This window comes from Eleutherodactylus coqui, chromosome 7, assembly GCF_035609145.1.
Source record: "Eleutherodactylus coqui strain aEleCoq1 chromosome 7, aEleCoq1.hap1, whole genome shotgun sequence".
Lineage (NCBI taxonomy): Eukaryota > Metazoa > Chordata > Amphibia > Anura > Eleutherodactylidae > Eleutherodactylus > Eleutherodactylus coqui.
This window is the reverse complement of record NC_089843.1, coordinates 66,035,931-66,056,727: the sequence shown is the minus strand read 5'-3', so window position 1 is coordinate 66,056,727 and position 20,797 is coordinate 66,035,931. Positions and strand designations below refer to the sequence as shown.

General features: G+C 45.3%; 1 protein-coding gene across 1 annotated transcript; it reads right to left on the bottom strand.

Moving 5' to 3' along the window:
* Positions 1–1,218: 1,218 nt before the first annotated feature.
* Positions 1,219–19,813, bottom strand: TMEM156 (transmembrane protein 156). Its single transcript, XM_066574787.1, has 6 exons — positions 19,683–19,813; positions 16,617–16,865; positions 13,875–14,111; positions 6,026–6,145; positions 3,707–3,802; positions 1,219–1,298 (listed from the first exon to the last, which is right to left on the bottom strand). Exons 1-6 carry the CDS (start codon positions 19,768–19,770, stop codon positions 1,219–1,221), a joined length of 870 nt encoding a protein of 289 aa, XP_066430884.1. The 5' UTR covers positions 19,771–19,813.
* Positions 19,814–20,797: the final 984 nt, after the last annotated feature.

Below are 20,797 nucleotides of genomic sequence, written 5' to 3'. Positions count from 1 at the left end.
ATCCTCATGTGTATCTACTGTCACGTCTGCTGCAAAAACCTGAGCGTCCGCCTCAGATTTATTTCGTGGATTCACTTGTAAATACGCAACAGATTGGCTTTTGGCAGATCCTTAGTGTATTAACAAGCAAACCGAGTTAAATGGGTATTCCAGGACTTTTAACTACTGATGACCTGTGTAGTGAATGAAGGGTTGTACCTGTTCAGGATTCATCCAGTGTTTGTTATTTTTGGTCATGGAAGCAGCTAATGGTGTACAACTCATTGAAGTAAATGTTAAGCATCCATTATGAGGTAGAAAAAAACTAAAACAAAAAAGTTTTAAAAAAGCAACAGATTTATATATTTCATGGGAGACAGCTTGCTCCAGCAGAAACCTTCGCCCACTGCTGTGTCTGCAATGGAGACCAAGCCCAGCTAATTATTGCTTCTGCTAAACATGAAGAGAAGCCGGAGCTGAAGAATCTGCTTTTTACAAGTCTGATTGTTGCAGACTATCTATAGGATAGTTGATAAAAGTGTGACCAGTGGGGATCTCACCGCTGAGAGCCCCGCCAATCTTAAGAATGGGGGTCCCGTCTCCCTCTTTTATCATCACTGTGGGATTTCTGCACCCAACCCCAATAACAGAAAGACTGAATGGAGCAGTGGTCGCACATGTGTGGCACTGCTCCATAGATTTCAATGGGGCTGACGGAAATAGCAGAGTACAAGCATTAGGCAGTCCTAATGAAGATGAATGATGCAGCACCGTGCATGCTCAACCACTGCTCCATTCAATCTTGACCTCAGTTTGGGGGGTGCAGCAAAGCTGCATTGAGGAGAAGAAAGACATTGAACTCCCGTTCTTGGAATTGGTGGGGGTCTCCGTGGTGAGACCCCCACTGATCTGACTTTTATCACCTATCTCACGGATAGTTGATAAAAGTCAATTCTGAGAATACCCCTTTAATACGAGACACCATGAAAAAGCGATGGGCACTGAGAGAGGTTGTACAATGTGACCCAGTGTCAGAGCTGGGCTGCAAGTGGAGATCCCGACACTGAAGGTCTGTGTAAGTAATTAGCCTCCCTGGACAACCCTTTGAAGATTACGCCATAAGAATAGTACTGTGTGACTAAGTATCACAACCAGAGGTTATATTTACACTTTATACAGTAAATGTCCATTGGATCTGAACAGCTTCGACACTCAGTGTGAGATAGTCCATCAGGAGAATTACTTGTAAACTGTATCTTGCTGTTCGGCTATTATAGGGAGGAAGGCGTTTGAGCAAAATTTCTGATTCTTCTGTCCCTCTAAAATAAAGACAAAGATTATCAGTTTCTCAAAAATGGCTATATATTAGTAAATCAGAAGTTACAACTATAACTTTTAAACCTACCTAACTTTCTACCTTCCATAATTGATATTAGAGAGACAGTTTTCTGTGTTCCTGGAAGTAGAGCTAATTTGAATATTTTTCCCAGGGAGCACTCTGTGGCCTATTAGACTACCTATGCTAATCTGGTACTCTCCACAAGGAGAAACAGTATTCCCCAGACCTAGACGATAGTGATAAAATCACTGCGATTAATTGTATTTTCTAGAAATTTCAAGAACACATATTCCCAAAACCTGCAACTGTAGCATTACATGTGCCAATTCTTAAATGAAAGGGCTACCTTGGTATGTATGGTTGATCTGAGTTCTGTATAGAAGGAGTCAGCCACTCTTTCCAGTAGCTCATTCCACTGTTTGAGGCCTCTTTTACACGAGCGTATGCCTCCCCCTCACCGATTCACCTCCTCTCTCCTCCCCTCCGGCTGCATATAACTAAATCCCACACCACCTCCATACCATTCGCAACCTGATTGGTTGTTTGGATTAACTGATTCACGGTGATTGGTTATTTGGGTTGGCTGATTCACGGTGATTGGTTGTTTGGGTTGGCTCGAGTAAAGGTGGTGTGGAATAGGAATATATGCCCTCCGGCTGATTGCAAAGGGAAGGGGCGGGATGGGGAAGGGGCTATGCGACGCCCCATTCTGCCTCCTCCCATTGCTGGATATGGACAAGGAGCAGGGAGAGATGGGAGCTTAGCTCTGCCCCAATCCTTTGTCCAGAGCCAGCAATGGGAAAAGGCAGGAAGGGGCGGCACTTAGCTCCACCCCATCCCACCGCCTCTCACTGCAATCAGTGGGAGGAGAGAAGAGGGAGGGAGTCTAGTAGTCAAGATGCTAAACTCCCCCCCTTCTCAGGCCGCTGTCAATGGCTCCCATAGGAAACCCATGCAGTGGCCAACGTATTCCAGCCCGAAAGATAGTTCCAGGACTATCTTTTGGGCCTGACGTAAAAAACGCCCGGTGCTATATTGGCTGTCCTGGCATTTTTTACGTTATAGAAATACGGCCATGTGATCTGATACATTGAAATCCAGTGCATCGGATCACAGCATATATCAGCTGTCCGTGAAAACGACGGCCCGATATACTCCAGCGTGAAAGAGCCCTGAGGGTGCATTTACACATGAAAGTGCAAGATGAGTCTGAAAAACTTGGATCGATATCCCTCTTACAAACCTGTGATTTTTATGTGGGTACAATGCATTTAGCGAGAAAATCACATTACTACACTTGTGATTTTAAGGTGCATGAAAAATGTGTGTAAAAATCGCCCATTATTCCCTAAGGGAGAAAAAGCGCATCGCACTCACTCGTACATGCAACCGCGAGGCCATTTTTTTTCCTGCTCCCACTGGGAAGAATGGGCTATTCTTTAACAGAATCACCAAAAAATAGGACATGCTGCAATTTTTCACATGCACTGCTTTGTTTTGCAGCGCTGCGAGAGAAAAATCACACATGCCAATGCACCCTTAGGCCTCATTCACTCGAGCGTTTTTATGCAGCTATTGGTCCTGTGTTGAAAAATCCCGACAATCTGAAGCATTGGTTTCCAATGCATTCATTCACATGAGCGATTTTCGGTCGTGTAAAAAAAAAACACGCCGTCAAAGTCAGAAATCGGCAAACGACTTTGATCGCCAATTTTTCTCCCCGCTTGAAAAGATAGGCCTTGATGAACCTTTTGCCGAAAAACGCTGAAGGCTCCTATAGACTCCTTTGGAAGCTGAAAAAAAAGGGAGGGGGGGGAGGTTACCTGCGTCTAACGCTCGGAAAAGAAAACAGCTGTCGCTATTTAAGCTATTAGAAGTCGTTCCGAGGATTTCTGCTGACTGAAGAATTTCCGCGCTGCAGCGTATTTTTTCCAATGATACACCCGTATAAATGAATGAGAAAACTCTAATTAAGCTAGGGACTTGATCACGGCTATTCTTCATTGATGCGATTTTTGGCTGCGATAGGGCATATAATAGTTGTTGTCCCTTAAGAATGACCCCAACATTAGGAGATATGATGCCCTACCGTTCACTGACAATTTCCTTTGTAGAGAACAGTTGGAATATAAGAAAAGTTATTCCGCCACCAGCCATCATACGTGTATGACCAGGATTAGATATTCGTGTCATCTGAAGATTATCTCAGCCTGACAGAGGATGCCAAAGATCATCTTCCGGATATATTTGCCGTTAAGCCCAATAAAGCCTGTCTTGACTAGCTAATGATTATTATCTTGCAAGAAAGATTCATTTAACCCCTCGTGTGCTGTAGGATCTGACTTCCTGAGATCAGCTGCATAATCAGTTGACTTGCATTAAGCTTACCCTGCTTACAGATATGATCATTCTTCTCACTGTAAGCTTTTTGTGACATGTTGTGTTCTTCTTTTAGTTTTGGGATACTTGATCTTTCTTGGTTATCTGTTAAGGAGATTATACACACATTGGCCATTGTATTATGACCAGTAGTATATTTTACGTGGTTATTACACAGATATTGCTGATATGAGTGCATGGACATTAAGGCCAGGCTCACACAGCTGTATGCGGAATCTGCTTGCGGAGGCCCGCAGTGGAGTCCAGCCATGGCCCAGTGTACGACTGCGTAATGTACTGTATATGACCGAGTACTCATGCAGGTGGTCATGCGCACAACCCTTTTTTAGAAAAAATTGTTTATATTTCCTGTGCCATCGCTTAGCTATGGGTACCCGTCGCCCATACACAATGTAGAGAACAACGGGCTCTATATTGCAGATTCTGCGGTAAAATAGAGCATGCTGCGTTCTGTTTTCCGCGAGCGGATTACGCAATTCCGAACTGCGTGATCCAATGCATTTGATTTATCCGCGTACTACACGGATCAATCACTTGCGGATTCCGTGATTACTCTACCCATGTGAGACCGGACTAAAGCATTCTGCAATTGCCACAATCTTTAGTGGATATTATGGGCAAACAACATCAACTCACAAACTTTGAAAGTAGAGTTTTCCAAATTGGCAGTTGTTAAAGTTTTCAGAGGGTGGACCATAAATCAAATACACTGCCTATGATAGTCATCAGCTAGCCAATGCTGGAACAGGAGGATTGTTGGACTTGCATAAGCAACAAGGCATTAAATAATAGATCTGAATCAGGGACCAAGTCAGCTTCTCAATGTACAACGCTGGACATTATAATATGGGAGGGTAAAAGGTGGGGTGGCCCATCAGGGTAAAAATCGGCACTGATCGGACAACGTCAGAGTATCTGAGGATATACCTGCACTTGGTAACAGCTAATTGTCAACTAATTCATACATTTCTTGGAGGAATCAGAGGAACAGCACATTGCACACTTCTAAGAAAATATGTTATCGCACGGGGAATGCAAATATTTACTAATACAGACTAAAAAAAAGCATTTTGTATTCTCCAACATTCTGTATTGTCCAACTCTCTGAAATGATCAACAGGCGACCTCCATTCTTCTGATACGTTGGTGTCCCAGAAGTGGAACCCCTACCTATCAGATGATATGCTCTAAATATCTCAGATGATCATACTTTTATTTTTAAAATGGGCTAGAAAGTGGTACAATCCAACAATGTGGCCCTTAGACCAGAAATTGTTGTCTAGGATCTGGTGTGTAGAATATGGAGTCTTCCAGCTTTTTTTCAGCTTTGATAGTACTATAGGTATAAACCAACAAAATATAGGTCATTGATCCACATAGAAATCTATGTGGATCAATCGAGGGAATCTACCAAAGGTGCCAGAATTGTGTCATCAAAAAGTTGCAATTTTTTGTTCAAGCGATGTCAATTGGACAAAAATTGTGACTCTTTGATTTTGATGCCAGCTTTGCCACTTTTGTTAAAAGGTGGTTGGGGTTTGGTGGCAAGAGGTGTAGCCACCACAACCCATCACATGTACTATAATTTACGCTAAGTTCTACATGAGCTCAGAGGGGACATAGATATCTACTTTCGGAGTATCTATATAAACCGTAGCATTCATTCAATCATAGGGAGGTGGCAACTTTTCAGCCTTGCATGACCCTTGTTAAGCCTGATTTGTGTTCTACGAGGCTTGACAAAGGCTGCAACGTTGCCCTCTGTAACCTCTTTATGATGAATGAGTAAAGGCTTTGGTCTATATGGATACTTCTTGCCTTTTGTGTATTAAAGTGATGCAGTGGAAAGAGTTCAGCATTGAGCACTAGAAGTGGTGAATGAGACTATGATCACAAATCCCCACCAAAATCCACATGCAGATTTGGATGTGTATGTTTACCACGAAAATCACTCATTGCATTGTAATGAATGAATTCCACAGTGAAAACCTACGACTATTGAAATTCGCAGTATGACTATCTTCCGCTGCAGATTTTTTCCACTAGAAGTGAAAGGAGATTGTTAAAACCTCATTCACCTACATTGTACTGTACATTGCTACAGAATGTAGGCTCACGTTCCACAGCTGAAATTTTGCATTCATAGCAATGCATGTGAAGTTACTCCTCTACCATCGAAGTGATTTCATCTTTTGGCACATGGACGGCCCAAGATGCACCTGATAAATAGCATACTTAGACTGTCACATAAAACTCTGTCCTTAATAGGTCCCTCTATGACCTGTGTTCTATACTTCATATACTTACAGTCTATTAATGGGGCAGTTTTTCTCTCTTGCTTGACTTTGTAAGCAATGAAAATAAGTCCACATAGAAATACAAGTGAGATCAGAATTAGCCAGATGATACCGAGGGGTCTTGTATAAACTGTTTTTGGAAATGAACACAAGAGTGATGAATATGAGTAATATATATTGTGCCATATACAATTTCGGTAATACAGGAAGCATATAAGTGACAACTAATATACTGCATGTACAATGCTATTACCCAACAATAGATGTCAAAGACCAATAAGACAAATCCCTATGGCCAGGCTAGATGGTGACATAAAGATGACTACCAACATCCTTCCTTCTTTCCTGGGACATCTCATACAGGATCTCTGGTGACCAATCTCTTCATATATATATATATACTGTATATATATATATATATATATATATATATATATATATAGTGGTGGGACAACCACTTTAATGGCTGACCACGTAATACTTGCAAAATATATATATATATATATGAAACACCATAGTTAGGTAAACTTCAACTGGAGACTGACAGGTAGCATTTTAGCTAACAACTGGTCAAATGATCTCAAGTGTAACATCTGCCACCAGCTTCAGTGGAGTCACATTATTTTGACCACTAACTAATATCTAGAATAGTCGCTGTGTGCCGTATGGACAGTAACTAGACAGCCTAGGAGTGAGTCAGTAAGATGGTAGGTTGTCTCAGGTTTCTGGAGCCATGTTCACTGCAGTACATCCCAAAGTTGCTGAAGGGTGCGTGGGGGAGGATCGATAGGGCAAACACGACGATCAAGTTGGTCCCACAGATGCTCTTTGGGTTCAAGGCCAGGGTAAATAGGGGACCAGGGAAGTACTTGAGGTCTTGGTCATGCTCTTCCAACCACTTTCAGACATTCCTAGTCGTGTGATTTGTCACATTGTTTTGCTGGAAGGTGCTGTGGGTGTATGTGATCTGCAAGGATGGATTCATAACCAGATCAGTTCAGAGTGCCTTCCACATGGATGAGCGGCCCAGAGAATGCTATGAAAAAAACTCCCCAGACCATAACGCCGCCACCAGTTTGTGTTCGTCCAGCAGCGGTTGCAGGGTGTTTGTTCTCTGATGTTTCTCGCCTGACACACCAATGTCCATCCATTCGATGAAGCAGATAACATGATTAATTGAAGAAGGCAACCCTTTGCCAATCAGCGGTGGTCCAATTCCGATACTGCTGTGCAAATTGAAGCCTTTTCTTCCGATGCACCCTTGTTAGCGCAGGTGTTGTCAGAACCGGCAACTCTCGGGGCCGCCGTGCCCGCACCACCGGTCCGGCCACCCGGGGTGCAGGAGCGCGGCGCAGAGGTACCCCGGTTCTTGTGATCTCCCCGGGCCGCTGTAAGACTGGTCGCCGCCGGGTTGCTAGGGAGGCAGCTGGTGCTTCTAGTGTCCTGACTACCAGGCTGGCTTCCCTAGTAACTGTCTGTGCAGCTAGACTGGGGGCGTGTCCCCAGCACCGCCCTGATTAGCCCTGCTGCTGTCAGGCTCCCCGCCCCAATCAGCTTCTGGGGCGGGAGCGCTGACAGCATTTAAATAGGTGTGTTTTCCTCTCAGGCCTCGCCAGTGTTAGTTTGGTTCTCCAGCTGCACCCGCGTTTATCCTGACTGCTCTTGTGACCTCGGCTTTTCTGACACCTGCTTTTGGACTTGACTACGTTTTTGCCTGACCCCTCCGTACTGCGTACCCTCTGTTTGCCGACCCGGATTGTCTGACCATTCTACCGTTGCTTGTCTCAGTGTCTGTTTGTCTCCCGTGTCCCGCTTCCCTAGTGAGGGTAGGGACCGTCGCCCAGTTGTCGCCCTGGGGGTTAGCCCAGGGGGGCAAGTAGGCAGGGACAGGGGTTGCGGGATATCTCAGGGACCCCCATATCCCGGACACTGTCCTGACAGTAACACTGGCCGAACTAAGGTCAGACCCTTGCCTCCGCCCGGCAACTTTGAGCCCCTCGATGGAGGCCGTGGCGGCTGTAGCGAACCAGGTCCAGGTCCTTACGACCCTTGCCCAGGACCTAACAGCCCGCTTGCAGCCACGGGAACAAGTGGCAGCTGCAGGTCCCATGCAGCCCTCGTCCGCTCCAGGAACGATGTCAGAACCTCGAGCCACGCTTCCGGATTGCTTCTCCGGAGAGAGAGATCAGTTTTTTGCATTTAGAGAGAGCTGCAAGCTCTACTTTGATCTCCGCCCCCACTCCTCTGGTACTGAATACCAGAAAGTGGGAATCGTAATTACCCGCCTGAGGGGAGAGCCCCAAAATTGGGCTTTCTCGCTACCAGCTGGCTCTCCAGCCCGACTATCCCTTGACGCCTTTTTTCCGCCCTGGGTCAAATTTATGACGAACCCGACCGGGCGGGCTACGCAGTCTCCAAACTTCTGGCCCTGCGCCAGGGTTGTAAGATGGCGGAGGACTACTGTTCCCAATTCCGTCAACATTGTACGGAATCCCGGTGGAACGATGCCGCCCTAAAAGACTTATTTTTGACCGGTCTGTCTGAGGGTCTCAAGGACCTACTTGTGGCCCACCCAGAGCCTAAAACCCTGGAGCAAGCCATGTCGCTGGCTATTCGAGCCGACCGACGTTTGAGGGCCAGACACGCCGCTCGGACCACCCCACTCCCCACGTCTACTTCTTCGACTGACCCGACCTGTTACCCTCCCACCACCGAGGCCATGGAGCTGGGAGCCGTGAACCCCGAGCAACGACGGGAACACCGCCTGAAGAAGAACCTCTGCTTCTACTGTGGGGAGCCGGGTCACCGCATTGCTACCTGCGCTAAGAAGCCACGGCAGGAAGAACTCCCGCTCCTAGGCAGTTGTCGGGGGGACTGTCTAGGAGCCAAGGTACTCCCTGTGTTGTCCAAAATGTTAGTGCCTTGCACCCTAGAATTTCATGCTTTCCACCGTACTGGGCAAGCCTTTGTTGATTCGGGGGCTGCGGCTAATTTCGTTAACTTTAATTTCGTTGCTCAACTGTCCGGGGTTTTGTTACGTTTAGAAACTCCGATTCTGGTTTCAGGAGTGGACTCCACTCCTTTGCAAGCAGGGGTGGTTAATCTGGTGACCCCTGAAGTAAGGTTTACTATAGGAGCCTTACACGTGGAAACCTGCACCTTTCTAGTGATGAGAGATTTGTCTGTGGACGTCGTCCTAGGCCTCCCCTGGCTCCGGGAGCACAACCCGGTAGTAAATTGGGACACGTTGGAACTGGTAAAGTGGGGTCCCCGCTGTGCCAACCACCTTCGTGCGGTGAAGGTGGGAATCTCCACCTGCGAGGGGAGCCCCCTACCAGAATACCTCTCCGAGTTTTCTGACGTGTTCTCCAAACAATTATCTGAAGCTCTGCCCCCTCATAGGGAATGGGACTGTAAAATAGACTTGATTCCTGGGGCCAAACTTCCTAAGGGCCGCATTTATAACGTTACGGTTCCAGAGAGAGAATCCATGAGGGACTACATCCAGGACAGCCTGGCCAAGGGGCACATCCGGCCCTCAGAATCCCCGGTGGGTGCCGGGTTTTTCTTCGTTGAGAAGAAGGATGGGGGTCTCCGGCCCTGTATTGACTATAGAGAGCTAAATAAAATCACAGTCCGAAACCAGTATGCTCTTCCACTCATTCCTGACCTCCTCAACCAGGTCGCTGGTGCCCGATGGTTTTCCAAACTTGATCTCAGGGGAGCATACAACCTCATCCGCATTCGGGAGGGGGATGAGTGGAAAACCGCCTTCAATACGCCCCTCGGGCATTTTGAATACCTAGTTATGCCTTTTGGATTGTGTAACGCCCCCGCCATTTTTCAGGGGTACATGAACTCAGTGTTTCAGGATATCATGGGGGTGTTCGTGGTTGTATATCTAGACGACATTTTGATTTTTTCCTCCGACTTGCCGAGTCACCATACTCACGTTCAGACTGTGCTAGCTCGACTCAGACATAACAAGCTGTTTGCTAAACTCGAGAAATGTGTTTTCGGGGTACAAAGGATATCATTTTTGGGGTATATCATCACGCCATGCGACTTCCAGATGGATCCTGAAAAGGTGAAGGCCATCACGGAGTGGGCCCAGCCAGGGTCGTTGAAAGCCCTTCAACGCTTCCTCGGCTTCGCCAACTACTATCGCAAATTCATTAAAGACTTCTCCGTGGTGGCTAAACCTCTAACGGACCTCACCAGAAAGGGGGCAGATGTGAGGACCTGGTCTTCTGAGGCTCTGAGGGCCTTCAATACCCTAAAGGCGGCGTTCTCGTCTGCACCTGTCCTAGTACAACCGGATCTGTCCAGTCCTTTTGTGGTGGAGGTAGATGCCTCTGAGTTTGGTGTGGGAGCGGTACTGTCCCAAGGTCCCTCCACTCTCACCAACCTTAGACCGTGTGCCTATTTTTCTAGGAAGTTTTCGTCCACCGAACGGAACTATGATATAGGCAACCGGGAATTGCTGGCGATTAAGTGGGCTTTTGAAGAGTGGAGGCATTTTTTGGAAGGAGCCCATCACCAGATTACGGTACTCACTGACCATAAAAACCTCACTTATCTAGATTCCGCTAAGAGGTTAAATGCTCGGCAAGCCCGCTGGGCCTTGTTTTTCTCTCGGTTCAATTTTGTTGTTACCTATAGACCCGGTTCTAAGAATGTCAAGGCTGATGCCCTGTCTAGGAGTTTTGGTTCTCCGGAACCTTCCGAGCCGGAGCCTGAGAGCATTCTCTCCCCTGGGGTGGTCCTCGCTGCTGTCTCCTCCGACCTTTCACCTCTCATTCACGCCGCTCAACAATCTGCTCCTGAAGCCCTTCCGGAAGGCAAATTATTTGTCCCGTTGTCACTGAGATTGAAAGTGTTAGAGGAGACACATGCTTCAGTCCTAGCTGGACACCCCGGTATCAGGGGTACTCTGGAGTTAGCGGCCAGACTCTATTGGTGGCCGCACATGGCCAAGGATGTACGGGTATTTGTGTCCGCGTGCCCGGTTTGCGCAAGGGGGAAGAACCTCAGGAGACGTCCTGAGGGGCCTCTTCTGCCCTTGCCCATTCCGTCCAGGCCATGGTCCCAGTTGTCCATGGATTTTATTACTGATCTGCCATCCTCGCTGGGGAATACGGTCATTTGGGTCATAGTTGACCGTTTCTCCAAAATGTCTCATTTTGTTCCACTTGGCAAGTTGCCTAACGCCAAACTTTTGTCTGAGATGTTCATCAAGGAGATTGTTCGGTTACATGGGATCCCCGAGGATATTGTGTCTGATAGAGGGGTTCAGTTCGTCGCTCGCTTCTGGCGAGCCTTCTGTAAAAATCTAAACGTTAATTTGTCCTTTTCCTCCGCTTTCCATCCCGAGAGTAACGGACAAACGGAACGGATGAACCAAGAACTTATCCAGTATCTGCGACTGTTTGTCTCTGATAACCAGCATCAGTGGGCCAACTACTTACCTCTCGCCGAATTTGCTATTAACAACCATGGTAACTCGTCGACCCAACTGTCACCTTTTTTTTGTAACTATGGGTTCCATCCCCGGTTCTCGCTTTCTACTCCTTTGGTCTCGAACAATCCGGCCGCCGACATATCCGCCGAAGAACTGTGCACAGTTTGGGCCCAGGTTCGTAAGAACCTTCAGGGTTCCCAAGAGAAACTGCGTAAATACGCAAATAAAAGACGTACTATCTCTGCACCTTTTGTGGTCGGGGAGCAGGTTTTATTATCATCTAAGAATCTGAGACTTAAGGTTCCCTCCCTGAAACTTGCTCCTCGGTTCATTGGCCCATTTACGGTTTCTCAGGTTATCAACCCGGTGTCATATAAGTTGGCACTTCCTGACCCCTGGAAGGTCCATAAGGTTTTTCACAAGAACTTGCTTAAGAAGTATGTGACTCCAGTTCTCCCCACCCAGAACCCGCCTCCTCCCTCTCTGGTACAGGGGGAACTGGAGTATGAAGTAGAAAGGCTTGTGGATGCCCGACGGGTTAGAGGTGGGCTGCAGTACCTGGTCCACTGGAGAGGATTTGGCCCTGAGGATAGGACGTGGGTCCCTGCCAGGGACGTTCATGCGCCACGCCTAGTCCAGGCATTCCACAGGGCTTTCCCGCTTAAGCCCGCACCTGGCCATGGGGGTCCGGTGTACCCCCGTAGAAGGGGGGGTACTGTCAGAACCGGCAACTCTCGGGGCCGCCGTGCCCGCACCACCGGTCCGGCCACCCGGGGTGCAGGAGCGCGGCGCAGAGGTACCCCGGTTCTTGTGATCTCCCCGGGCCGCTGTAAGACTGGTCGCCGCCGGGTTGCTAGGGAGGCAGCTGGTGCTTCTAGTGTCCTGACTACCAGGCTGGCTTCCCTAGTAACTGTCTGTGCAGCTAGACTGGGGGCGTGTCCCCAGCACCGCCCTGATTAGCCCTGCTGCTGTCAGGCTCCCCGCCCCAATCAGCTTCTGGGGCGGGAGCGCTGACAGCATTTAAATAGGTGTGTTTTCCTCTCAGGCCTCGCCAGTGTTAGTTTGGTTCTCCAGCTGCACCCGCGTTTATCCTGACTGCTCTTGTGACCTCGGCTTTTCTGACACCTGCTTTTGGACTTGACTACGTTTTTGCCTGACCCCTCCGTACTGCGTACCCTCTGTTTGCCGACCCGGATTGTCTGACCATTCTACCGTTGCTTGTCTCAGTGTCTGTTTGTCTCCCGTGTCCCGCTTCCCTAGTGAGGGTAGGGACCGTCGCCCAGTTGTCGCCCTGGGGGTTAGCCCAGGGGGGCAAGTAGGCAGGGACAGGGGTTGCGGGATATCTCAGGGACCCCCATATCCCGGACACTGTCCTGACAGGTGTAGTGACCATCCTTCTGTTTCGCAGCCCCATATGCAGTAGGGTTTGCTCAACTGTTGTTTTAGACACACGTCTGGTAGCCCCCTGGTTCATTTTCATGGTGAGCTGCTCTACAGTACTGTATAAGTCAGCCCTCACGCACCTTCATAGCCGGAAATCATCTCTCACATCAGTGGCACATGGTACTTCGCAATTTCCACGTCGGTTATACCCACTGGTGCAATTTGTCCAATCGCGATACACTTTCACCACAGCAGCACGCAAACAGTTCACAAACTGCCCTGCTTGAGAAATGCAACCGCCCTTGGTCCAAAAGCCAATAATTATCCCTTTTTGCAACTCTGACAAATTGCCCCTTTCACCCATGACAACAAGTGATATGTAAGCAGACAACCTATGGCACACCTTATATACCCACCAAGCTAGTCCACCACATGTCACTTCCTTCATGAGCTACACGCTGCCTATATCAAAAGAGGATGCTTCTATGCCGACCTCTGTGTAGTGTCCGGTGCTTGTAACTGCAGGCACGACTCTCATTAAAATCAATGATAGCCATGACTGCAGTTACAAGTGCCAGCCACTACACAGAGGTCGGCGTGGAGGCTTCTGCTCCGACCTCTGACAGCATGCGCCCATTCAGCTGATTGGTTGTGGTCCCGAGCGATGGACCTCAGCCAATCAACTATTGATGACCTATCCTGATGATAGGTCATCAATAGTATTTCCCTGGAAAACCCCTTTAAGTATAGATAACAGGGACTGACAGATACACCTGAGCCCTTGTGAACAGGGAATAAATTCTTTGGGTGGACAACCACTTTAATGGCTGACCACGTAATGCATGGACATGCCGGATCTGCCTGTGCGGGAGGTGTTCCATCAAGGACATCCACCCTGCTCGCTCATACGTATCCATGTACCCTAGTTGGTAAATAGACAACTCCTTTAAAACAAGATGGTACTTATACAAGGACAAAACAGTCTGAAATACTCCCAACAAAATATGGTACTCACATGGAATTTGACTTTCAAAGTGTAAGGATACATTCATGAAGTCATGATGAACCCTCAAGTCTTGATAATTCAATTGATCCATTGTTCTGTTACGTCCCGTAAGATTATTAATATGGATTTCAAGTGAAAAGGGAAGATACTTGTCTTCTTGAGAATCCACCATGACAAAGTTAGACTCCACGTCTGAGTAATGAAAATATATTCCTCTTATATTCAATGAGACATTTACTGGGGTTCCTGTATTAAAAGATGCGTAAACCATTTTATTATAGTAGAGCTTCATGAGATTGAACTGCATATAATCCCTACTCATGTTAATGTAGATCCAGCAAAAACAATGAATGTGGTTGCTTTAGGTGTTACCAGACTTGGAACATGTTAAATAGTTGAATGCTTTACAGTAGTAGTGAACTATGCTTGAGATATTAGGTTGAACTGGACTCCAATAAACGGCACTCTTCCTAAAGGCATCCAACTACACTAGACAAATGTTGGCAGAACCTGCCGACTATCTAATATTTATGGACTCCCCAAATCTTCTCAATGGCAGATGTTGATGGGAAATGAGATCAGCATGTTGGATTTTAGGGGTGTTTATGGTGGAATTAGGATGAATAGCTGTTGGCTAAATGGACGTTTGGCCAATGGTTATTTTATGTGTACGGCCACCCAATAATTGTCCAGGAAGCTGATGTCTATGATGTAGTTGGCATGTGCTCCTCACGTGACAACAAATGGTGGTCTTGCAATGTAAAATAAATACATTTTTTACATCTTCACCCTTATAGCCTCTATTTTGTGGCAGGTTGAAACCACAAACAGAGGCTACGGGGTCTCCTTCTGTCTGTATTGCAGAGAAAGGAACAGTCAATGATCCCACCATTCAGATAGTAGTAGAATATCCTAGTAATGCTATCTCTTACTATGGGCATCCCTTTGACACAAACAGGAGGCATTTATATCTTGTTCTTTACTATGTATCGGGTTTTGTCCCAAGTCATGTTTGTGTCCCTAAAAACAGAATTCAGACAGAAACCCAAATGGAATTCTTTTATTTATCTATCTGCGTAGCCAGGGGCGTAACTATAGAGGGTGCAGGGGATGCGGTTGCACCCGGGCCCAGGAGCCTTAGGGGGCTCATAAGGCCTCTCTTCTCCATATAGGGAGCCCAGTACTATGAATAAAGCATTATAGTTGGGGGCCCTTTTACAGGTTTTGCATTGGGGCCCAGAAGCTTCAAGTTATGTCTCTATGCAGCATGGTTTGGGTATGGGTACGGGTACAGAAACAGATAGAGGGGGAGCCCCAGCTCACCTTTTGCATCAGGGCCCCTGAGCCTTTACTTACGTCCCTGCGCGTAGCTGTATGGGGGCTTGTGTTTTACGGAATGAGTTGCATTTTTCAGTGGTACTATTTAATGTACCATATAATGTACTGAAGAACTTAGAAACATTTCTAAGTGGAGTAAAATGGAAAAAAACTAAATTCCGCCATCTTCAGGGGTGTTGTTTTTATGACACACTGCGGCAAAAATGACTTGATAACTTTATTTTATGGGTGAGTATGATTACTACAATAGCAAATTTATATAGTTATTTTTTTTTGCTATACTACTTAAAAAAATTTATATCTTTGGAAAAAAAAAAATATTTTCTTGCGCCATCTTGTAGTTGTGGGCTCGTTTTTTGCCGGACATCCTGTACTTTCTATTGGTAGCATTTTGGAGTATGTACAACTTTTTGATTGCTGTTTTATTACATTCTTTCTTAGAGACGGGGTAACCAAAAGAAAAGCGCAATTCTGGCTTTGTGGGGTTTTTTTCTGATGACATTCACCGTGCGGGTTAAATAATGTGGTACATTGATAGATCACACTTTTATAGACACAGCCATAACAAATATTTTTTGGGAATTTTTTGTTTTAATTTTTTTATTACATATATGGGGAAACGTTTTTGTTTTTCACTTTCAATACCTTGTATTATTTCTGATAATTAATAAAACATTTTTAAAACTCATTTTCACCATTTCTTTTAGTTCCTGTGGGGAACTTCAACTTGCAATCATTTGATCACTCATAGAATATAATGCAATACCATAGTATTGCATTATACTGTGTTCTGACAGACGATCTATCAAGCCATGCCACAGGCATGACTTCATAGGCAATCAGCTATAGCATCCCTGAGGATCATCAGAAGGCCAGAGAAACTGAATAGCACCTTACAATCTCATCACAGGGTGAGGGGGTGTTTAGCACCCCTAGAATACCGGTTGGTTCATTTAAAGGGTTAACAGTCACAATCGGTATTCAAAAAGAGCCAGCATCAACATTGTATGGAGCAGGATTAGCTCTTGATCCTGCTCTATACAAAACCCGTAACTGTACATCCTGTGGCGTTAAGCAATGAAAGTCAATGGTTCTGACCATCCTGTTTTCGAAGATTCAAGGTAGCCCAGGATGGAACCCAGGTGCATAATAGAAAACGAGATGTGAATGCCCCTTCAAAGAGGGACCTGTGTCTTTGTATGCAGCAGTCAATACTGATTATGGTATACAAGGGGTTAAATTGCAGGTTTCTCTGAACTCCGTTGCTTCAGCTATTTATTACTGCCTGGCACTAGCATATTCATCGTTGGTCCTCGAGTTACATTGTGTAATGATTTTCTGCTTTATATGAGAATATATGTATGCCTCCACAAACACAATTAAAACACAGCAAGTTTCACCTTGCATTCATACCTTGTGCATTCAGTTCTTGAGTCAATGGATCTGCCTTTCTTTGTGGATAACAGATGAAAACAGTAGAATTAGTCATATAAAAACCAAGTATGATGGAAGATAAGATAGTGTTTTGTGCTGCAACAGTCTCTATGGCTTCTTTATTTTCATCTTCTTGAAAAATACATTTTAATTGTGTAACCGTCACCCTAGAGAAGTAGGAGATATCTGTCATACAGGGATCAATACACGATAGGTCCACAGAGATACCTAGGAAAAATAAGAGAATGATCGCTAAATACTCAATATACAATATTAGAAAAAAAATGATTAAAAAATAGCTGCTGGAGCTTTTGTTACTCCCTTTCTTAACAATTTCTTCTTGCTTTATAAATCTAAAGAGCAATGTAAAGCAATCTACAGTAAAACCTCTCCATAAGTCCATTGAGTAGCCCACCCCCCATCTAGACCATCCATTTTGTTATCAAATCCCCTAAATTGTGTGTATATTGGCCTCTTCTTTAAGAGAACGGCCCCCACTTGAAAACCATTTTTCAATGCAATTTTGGGTGCTCACCCTAAAGAGGTGTTTCACAGTACTGTCTATGATCAGACACAGCTCTTCAAGGAGAAAGTCATTGGGAACCACAGTAATTCTAGCAATTGATAGAGTTTTCTGCACCACTGATCATGGCTTTCTTAATATTCATCGTAAGTTGAGTGAGACATGTGGTGAAGGTGCATATATGTGAAAATGTGTGTTCGTGGGTGTGACAGTTCAAAAATGGCAAAACATTGTGTGAGAATGAACCAAAAGAGTCTCGGCCATGCCCAGCCGGTCCAACAATATAATTGTGTGAGAACGAACCAAAGGAGCCTCACCCATTGCCAGCCAGCCAGATTTTGTTCATTGGCAATCATCTTCAGGTTGACATTGTAACAGGACCCTTATTTACTAGGTTTCCTGAGAGTGAAGGGATTTGCCCTCACCCCTCCACTGTAGATAAGTGGGTCTACTGCTCAGACCAGCCTTGGGACCACCCAACTGCTTTATATTGGTGTAGTCAGCAGGATGGCACCAACGGTGGTGGGTAGAGTGTAGGCATGAATCCCCCCAAAAGGGCTATGCATGTTCAGCGTCTGAGGAGCAGGCCCACAGCTGAGGAGATAGCGGGGTAGATAAGACCTTGTCACGGGGCTCTACCATCTCCCCCCCTGGGGGTAACACGGGACCTGACCAAATTACTGCTGGGGGAGATTCACAGGGAAAACCTAGACTGCGGTTTACCTTAAGTCCTTGTCACTCGTGACGCCACCATTCTGTCCTCTGCGGTGAATCCAGAAGTTGGAAAATAAATAATCCACACACATAGATAACTTCCTGAGCAAAACCGGGAACAGTCGGTAGAGCTCGTTTACTCCAATAAATTGTGGCAGTCCAAAACTTAACATATGCCAGCAGGAGACAGGGTACAGACAAAATAGTGGTGTGACAGGGAGAATTCGTGGGATGATAGACTAGTCCACAGTCCCAGTTATCTGTAGGGTTCTGCTCCCGGCCACTCTCTCTCTCTCACCAGCTCTTTACCGGTCAACACTCACATTTAGAAGTGACACTCAGCGCTACATAGCAGTTCCTCTCACTCTCAGTGCAGATAGTGGCACTGGCACATCCTGTGTAGTGTAGACCCAGGGCAGGCTTCAGACCATCACTTGGCCTCTTCCATTCTGTACCGCACAGACCAGGCAGTGTCTGCGTGGCTCACTTGCAAACTCTAAACTGAAGTCTTCTTTCTTGCAAGACTCAGAAGCAGACTCCCTTGCATCCACCTTGCAAACACATGGTCATGTGACATATAACAAGATACATTTTCCAGACATAACCAAGGCGTTAACCCATTCAGTGCTGCAGAGGTGTAATACACATCAAATTCATACAACATAGAACACACTGACAATACAAATGCACAAGACAAACACATTCATACTTATGGAGGAGCCCCTTTAACTCTGGGCCACTGCACATGGACTTTAATATTGCTAGTCCCCTAGCACTATAGCAAAGGAGGGTGAATGTAAGAGCACAGAGGGATAGGCACTCACCCCTCCAGTGTAGATAAGTGGCTCTGCTACCTAGACCAACTTCAAAACTTTAGCTCAGCCCCAAGATGACATCACCAGCCACCTTCTTCAATGGCACCACCAATAACAACAATAGTACTAGCACCACTGGTAGCCAATACAGGTTTATTGACAAATTGCAGCACTTTATTTCTGTTCCCATCAGTTCTGACACCAGTTCTTTGTTTGCAAGTACCCCAAATCCCATCTAAAGCTTTCCTCGCATCAGGGAAATGTACATACACAAAATACATAGGTCATATACTTGCAGCCAACACTTTATATATACAACTTAGACAAACTACTTAAAAATGCAATGGCCTATAAAAAAGTGAACTATAAGTTACTCTTCCTTATCCCTCAACTCAAATTCTTTATATCTTTCTACACCGATAACCTTCCTCTACTACCCTCACATGTTCTATAAACTGAAGCTATCCAACCCCTTAGCCAACAGTGACGCCTTGACCCCAACCTTGGATCATGTTGTGTCCAGATGGTCTCCCTCCTACGAGTCTGGCTAATCCTTTGTTTTACCAATCCGCATCTTCTGATTCCCTAATCTTCCCTTCTTTGACCAGGACACAGTCTGCTTGGATTTTGTGTATTTGCATGATTTTCCAGAGTATTTAAGTTTCTTCCCACACTCCAAATACAATCCTGTGAAGCAGGACATGAAGTGCTTGAGGCTATGATAGGGAAATTACTTAGATTGTTCTCACCATCATAAGGAGCAGCAATGCATGTGAGTGCTAATGCTCTTGTATTATACCTTGGTCCATAGACATCATCAGAAATTCATAATGGATACATTTATAGGAAATGAAATATAAATGGAAAGTAAGGCTTGTAATACACTTGTACTGATCACATGGTAGATCTTCTATCGTATGTCATTCATGTATTAAGAGAAAGTGCTGCTAGTTAAAAGCCATTTGTGCTTCTATAAAGATAAGCAGAGCTTACCTTGTTTAGTCCTGAAAGATTCGGGAATACAGACAATGAGCAGGACTGTAATTCCGATAAAGAGTTTAAGTAACAGAGAAGCTGTCATTGCAGACACGTGTCACTGCGAGAACTAACTAAATCGTACGCTGCCCCCACTTGTGTAGTCACTAGTCATTTCCTCAGTCAGTTCCAGCGCTCGTTTTCTGTTCTCATAACTGAGAAAAGTCACATGTGTTTGAAAGGGAAGTGTTGACCAAATACTTAGAATTTACATTGCTCAATTTTCTGCAGTTGATGGAAAAACTTAGCAGCCACTTGGCTAAAGACAGAGGGACACATAAACAACCCCAATTCCCAAAAAGTTGGGATGCTATGTAAAATGTAAAGAAACATAAAAAGCCATGATTGGAAATCTCATATAACCATATTTTATGTACAATAGAGCATTTTTCCATTTCATTAAAAAGAATTAACTCATTTAGGACCCAATCACACGGGCATATGCGTATTTGGTTGTGTAAATACTTTCCATAATCATGCGGCTGAAAACGGCTTTTCCCTGTGTTTTTCTGCCCTTCTGCGTTTCTTTTTTTTTACATGTGTAACTATGCAGCATATTTACGCACGTAAGAAAAAAAAGCAAAATAGGCTATTCAATTCATGTGAGAATATGCAGTGAATATGCAGGTTTCATGCATATTTATGCTGGCCTATTCACTTCTATGGCCAATTTCGACACATAATATGCACCAAAATAGGGCATGCTGTGTATTTTGTCATGCAACCCGAATAAGAATGAAAAATACGCATTTATGAATAAAACCCATTGAAATCAATGGGTTTAATGCACTCTCCATTACATGTGGAAAAAATACACCCATGTGTATGAGCCCTTAGAAATTGATGGCAGAAACACATCTCAAAAAAGCTGGGACAGCAGTAACAAAAGGCTGGAAAAGTAAGTGGTACTAATTAAAAAAAAGGCCAGAGGGTCAATTTTCTACTAAGTCACATGACTGTGTATAAAAGGAGCATGTTAGAGAGGCAGAGTCTCTCAAAAACAAATATGGTCAGAGGTTCATCAATCCGTGAAAAACTGTGTCTAAAAATTGCAGAACAATTTCAGAAAAATG

Excerpts from the sequence above, each read along its gene's own strand:
- TMEM156 (XM_066574787.1), bottom strand. The coding sequence starts at position 19,770 with ATGACAGCTTCTCTGTTACTTAAACTCTTTATCGGAATTACAGTCCTG. Across the intron at positions 3,803-6,025 it reads AACTGCCCCATTAATAGACT|ATAACCAAGAAAGATCAAGT; the intron begins GTAAGTATATGA and ends TCTCCTTAACAG. Across the intron at positions 1,299-3,706 it reads TGATCATATCTGTAAGCAGG|AGGGACAGAAGAATCAGAAA; the intron begins GTAAGCTTAATG and ends TCTTTATTTTAG.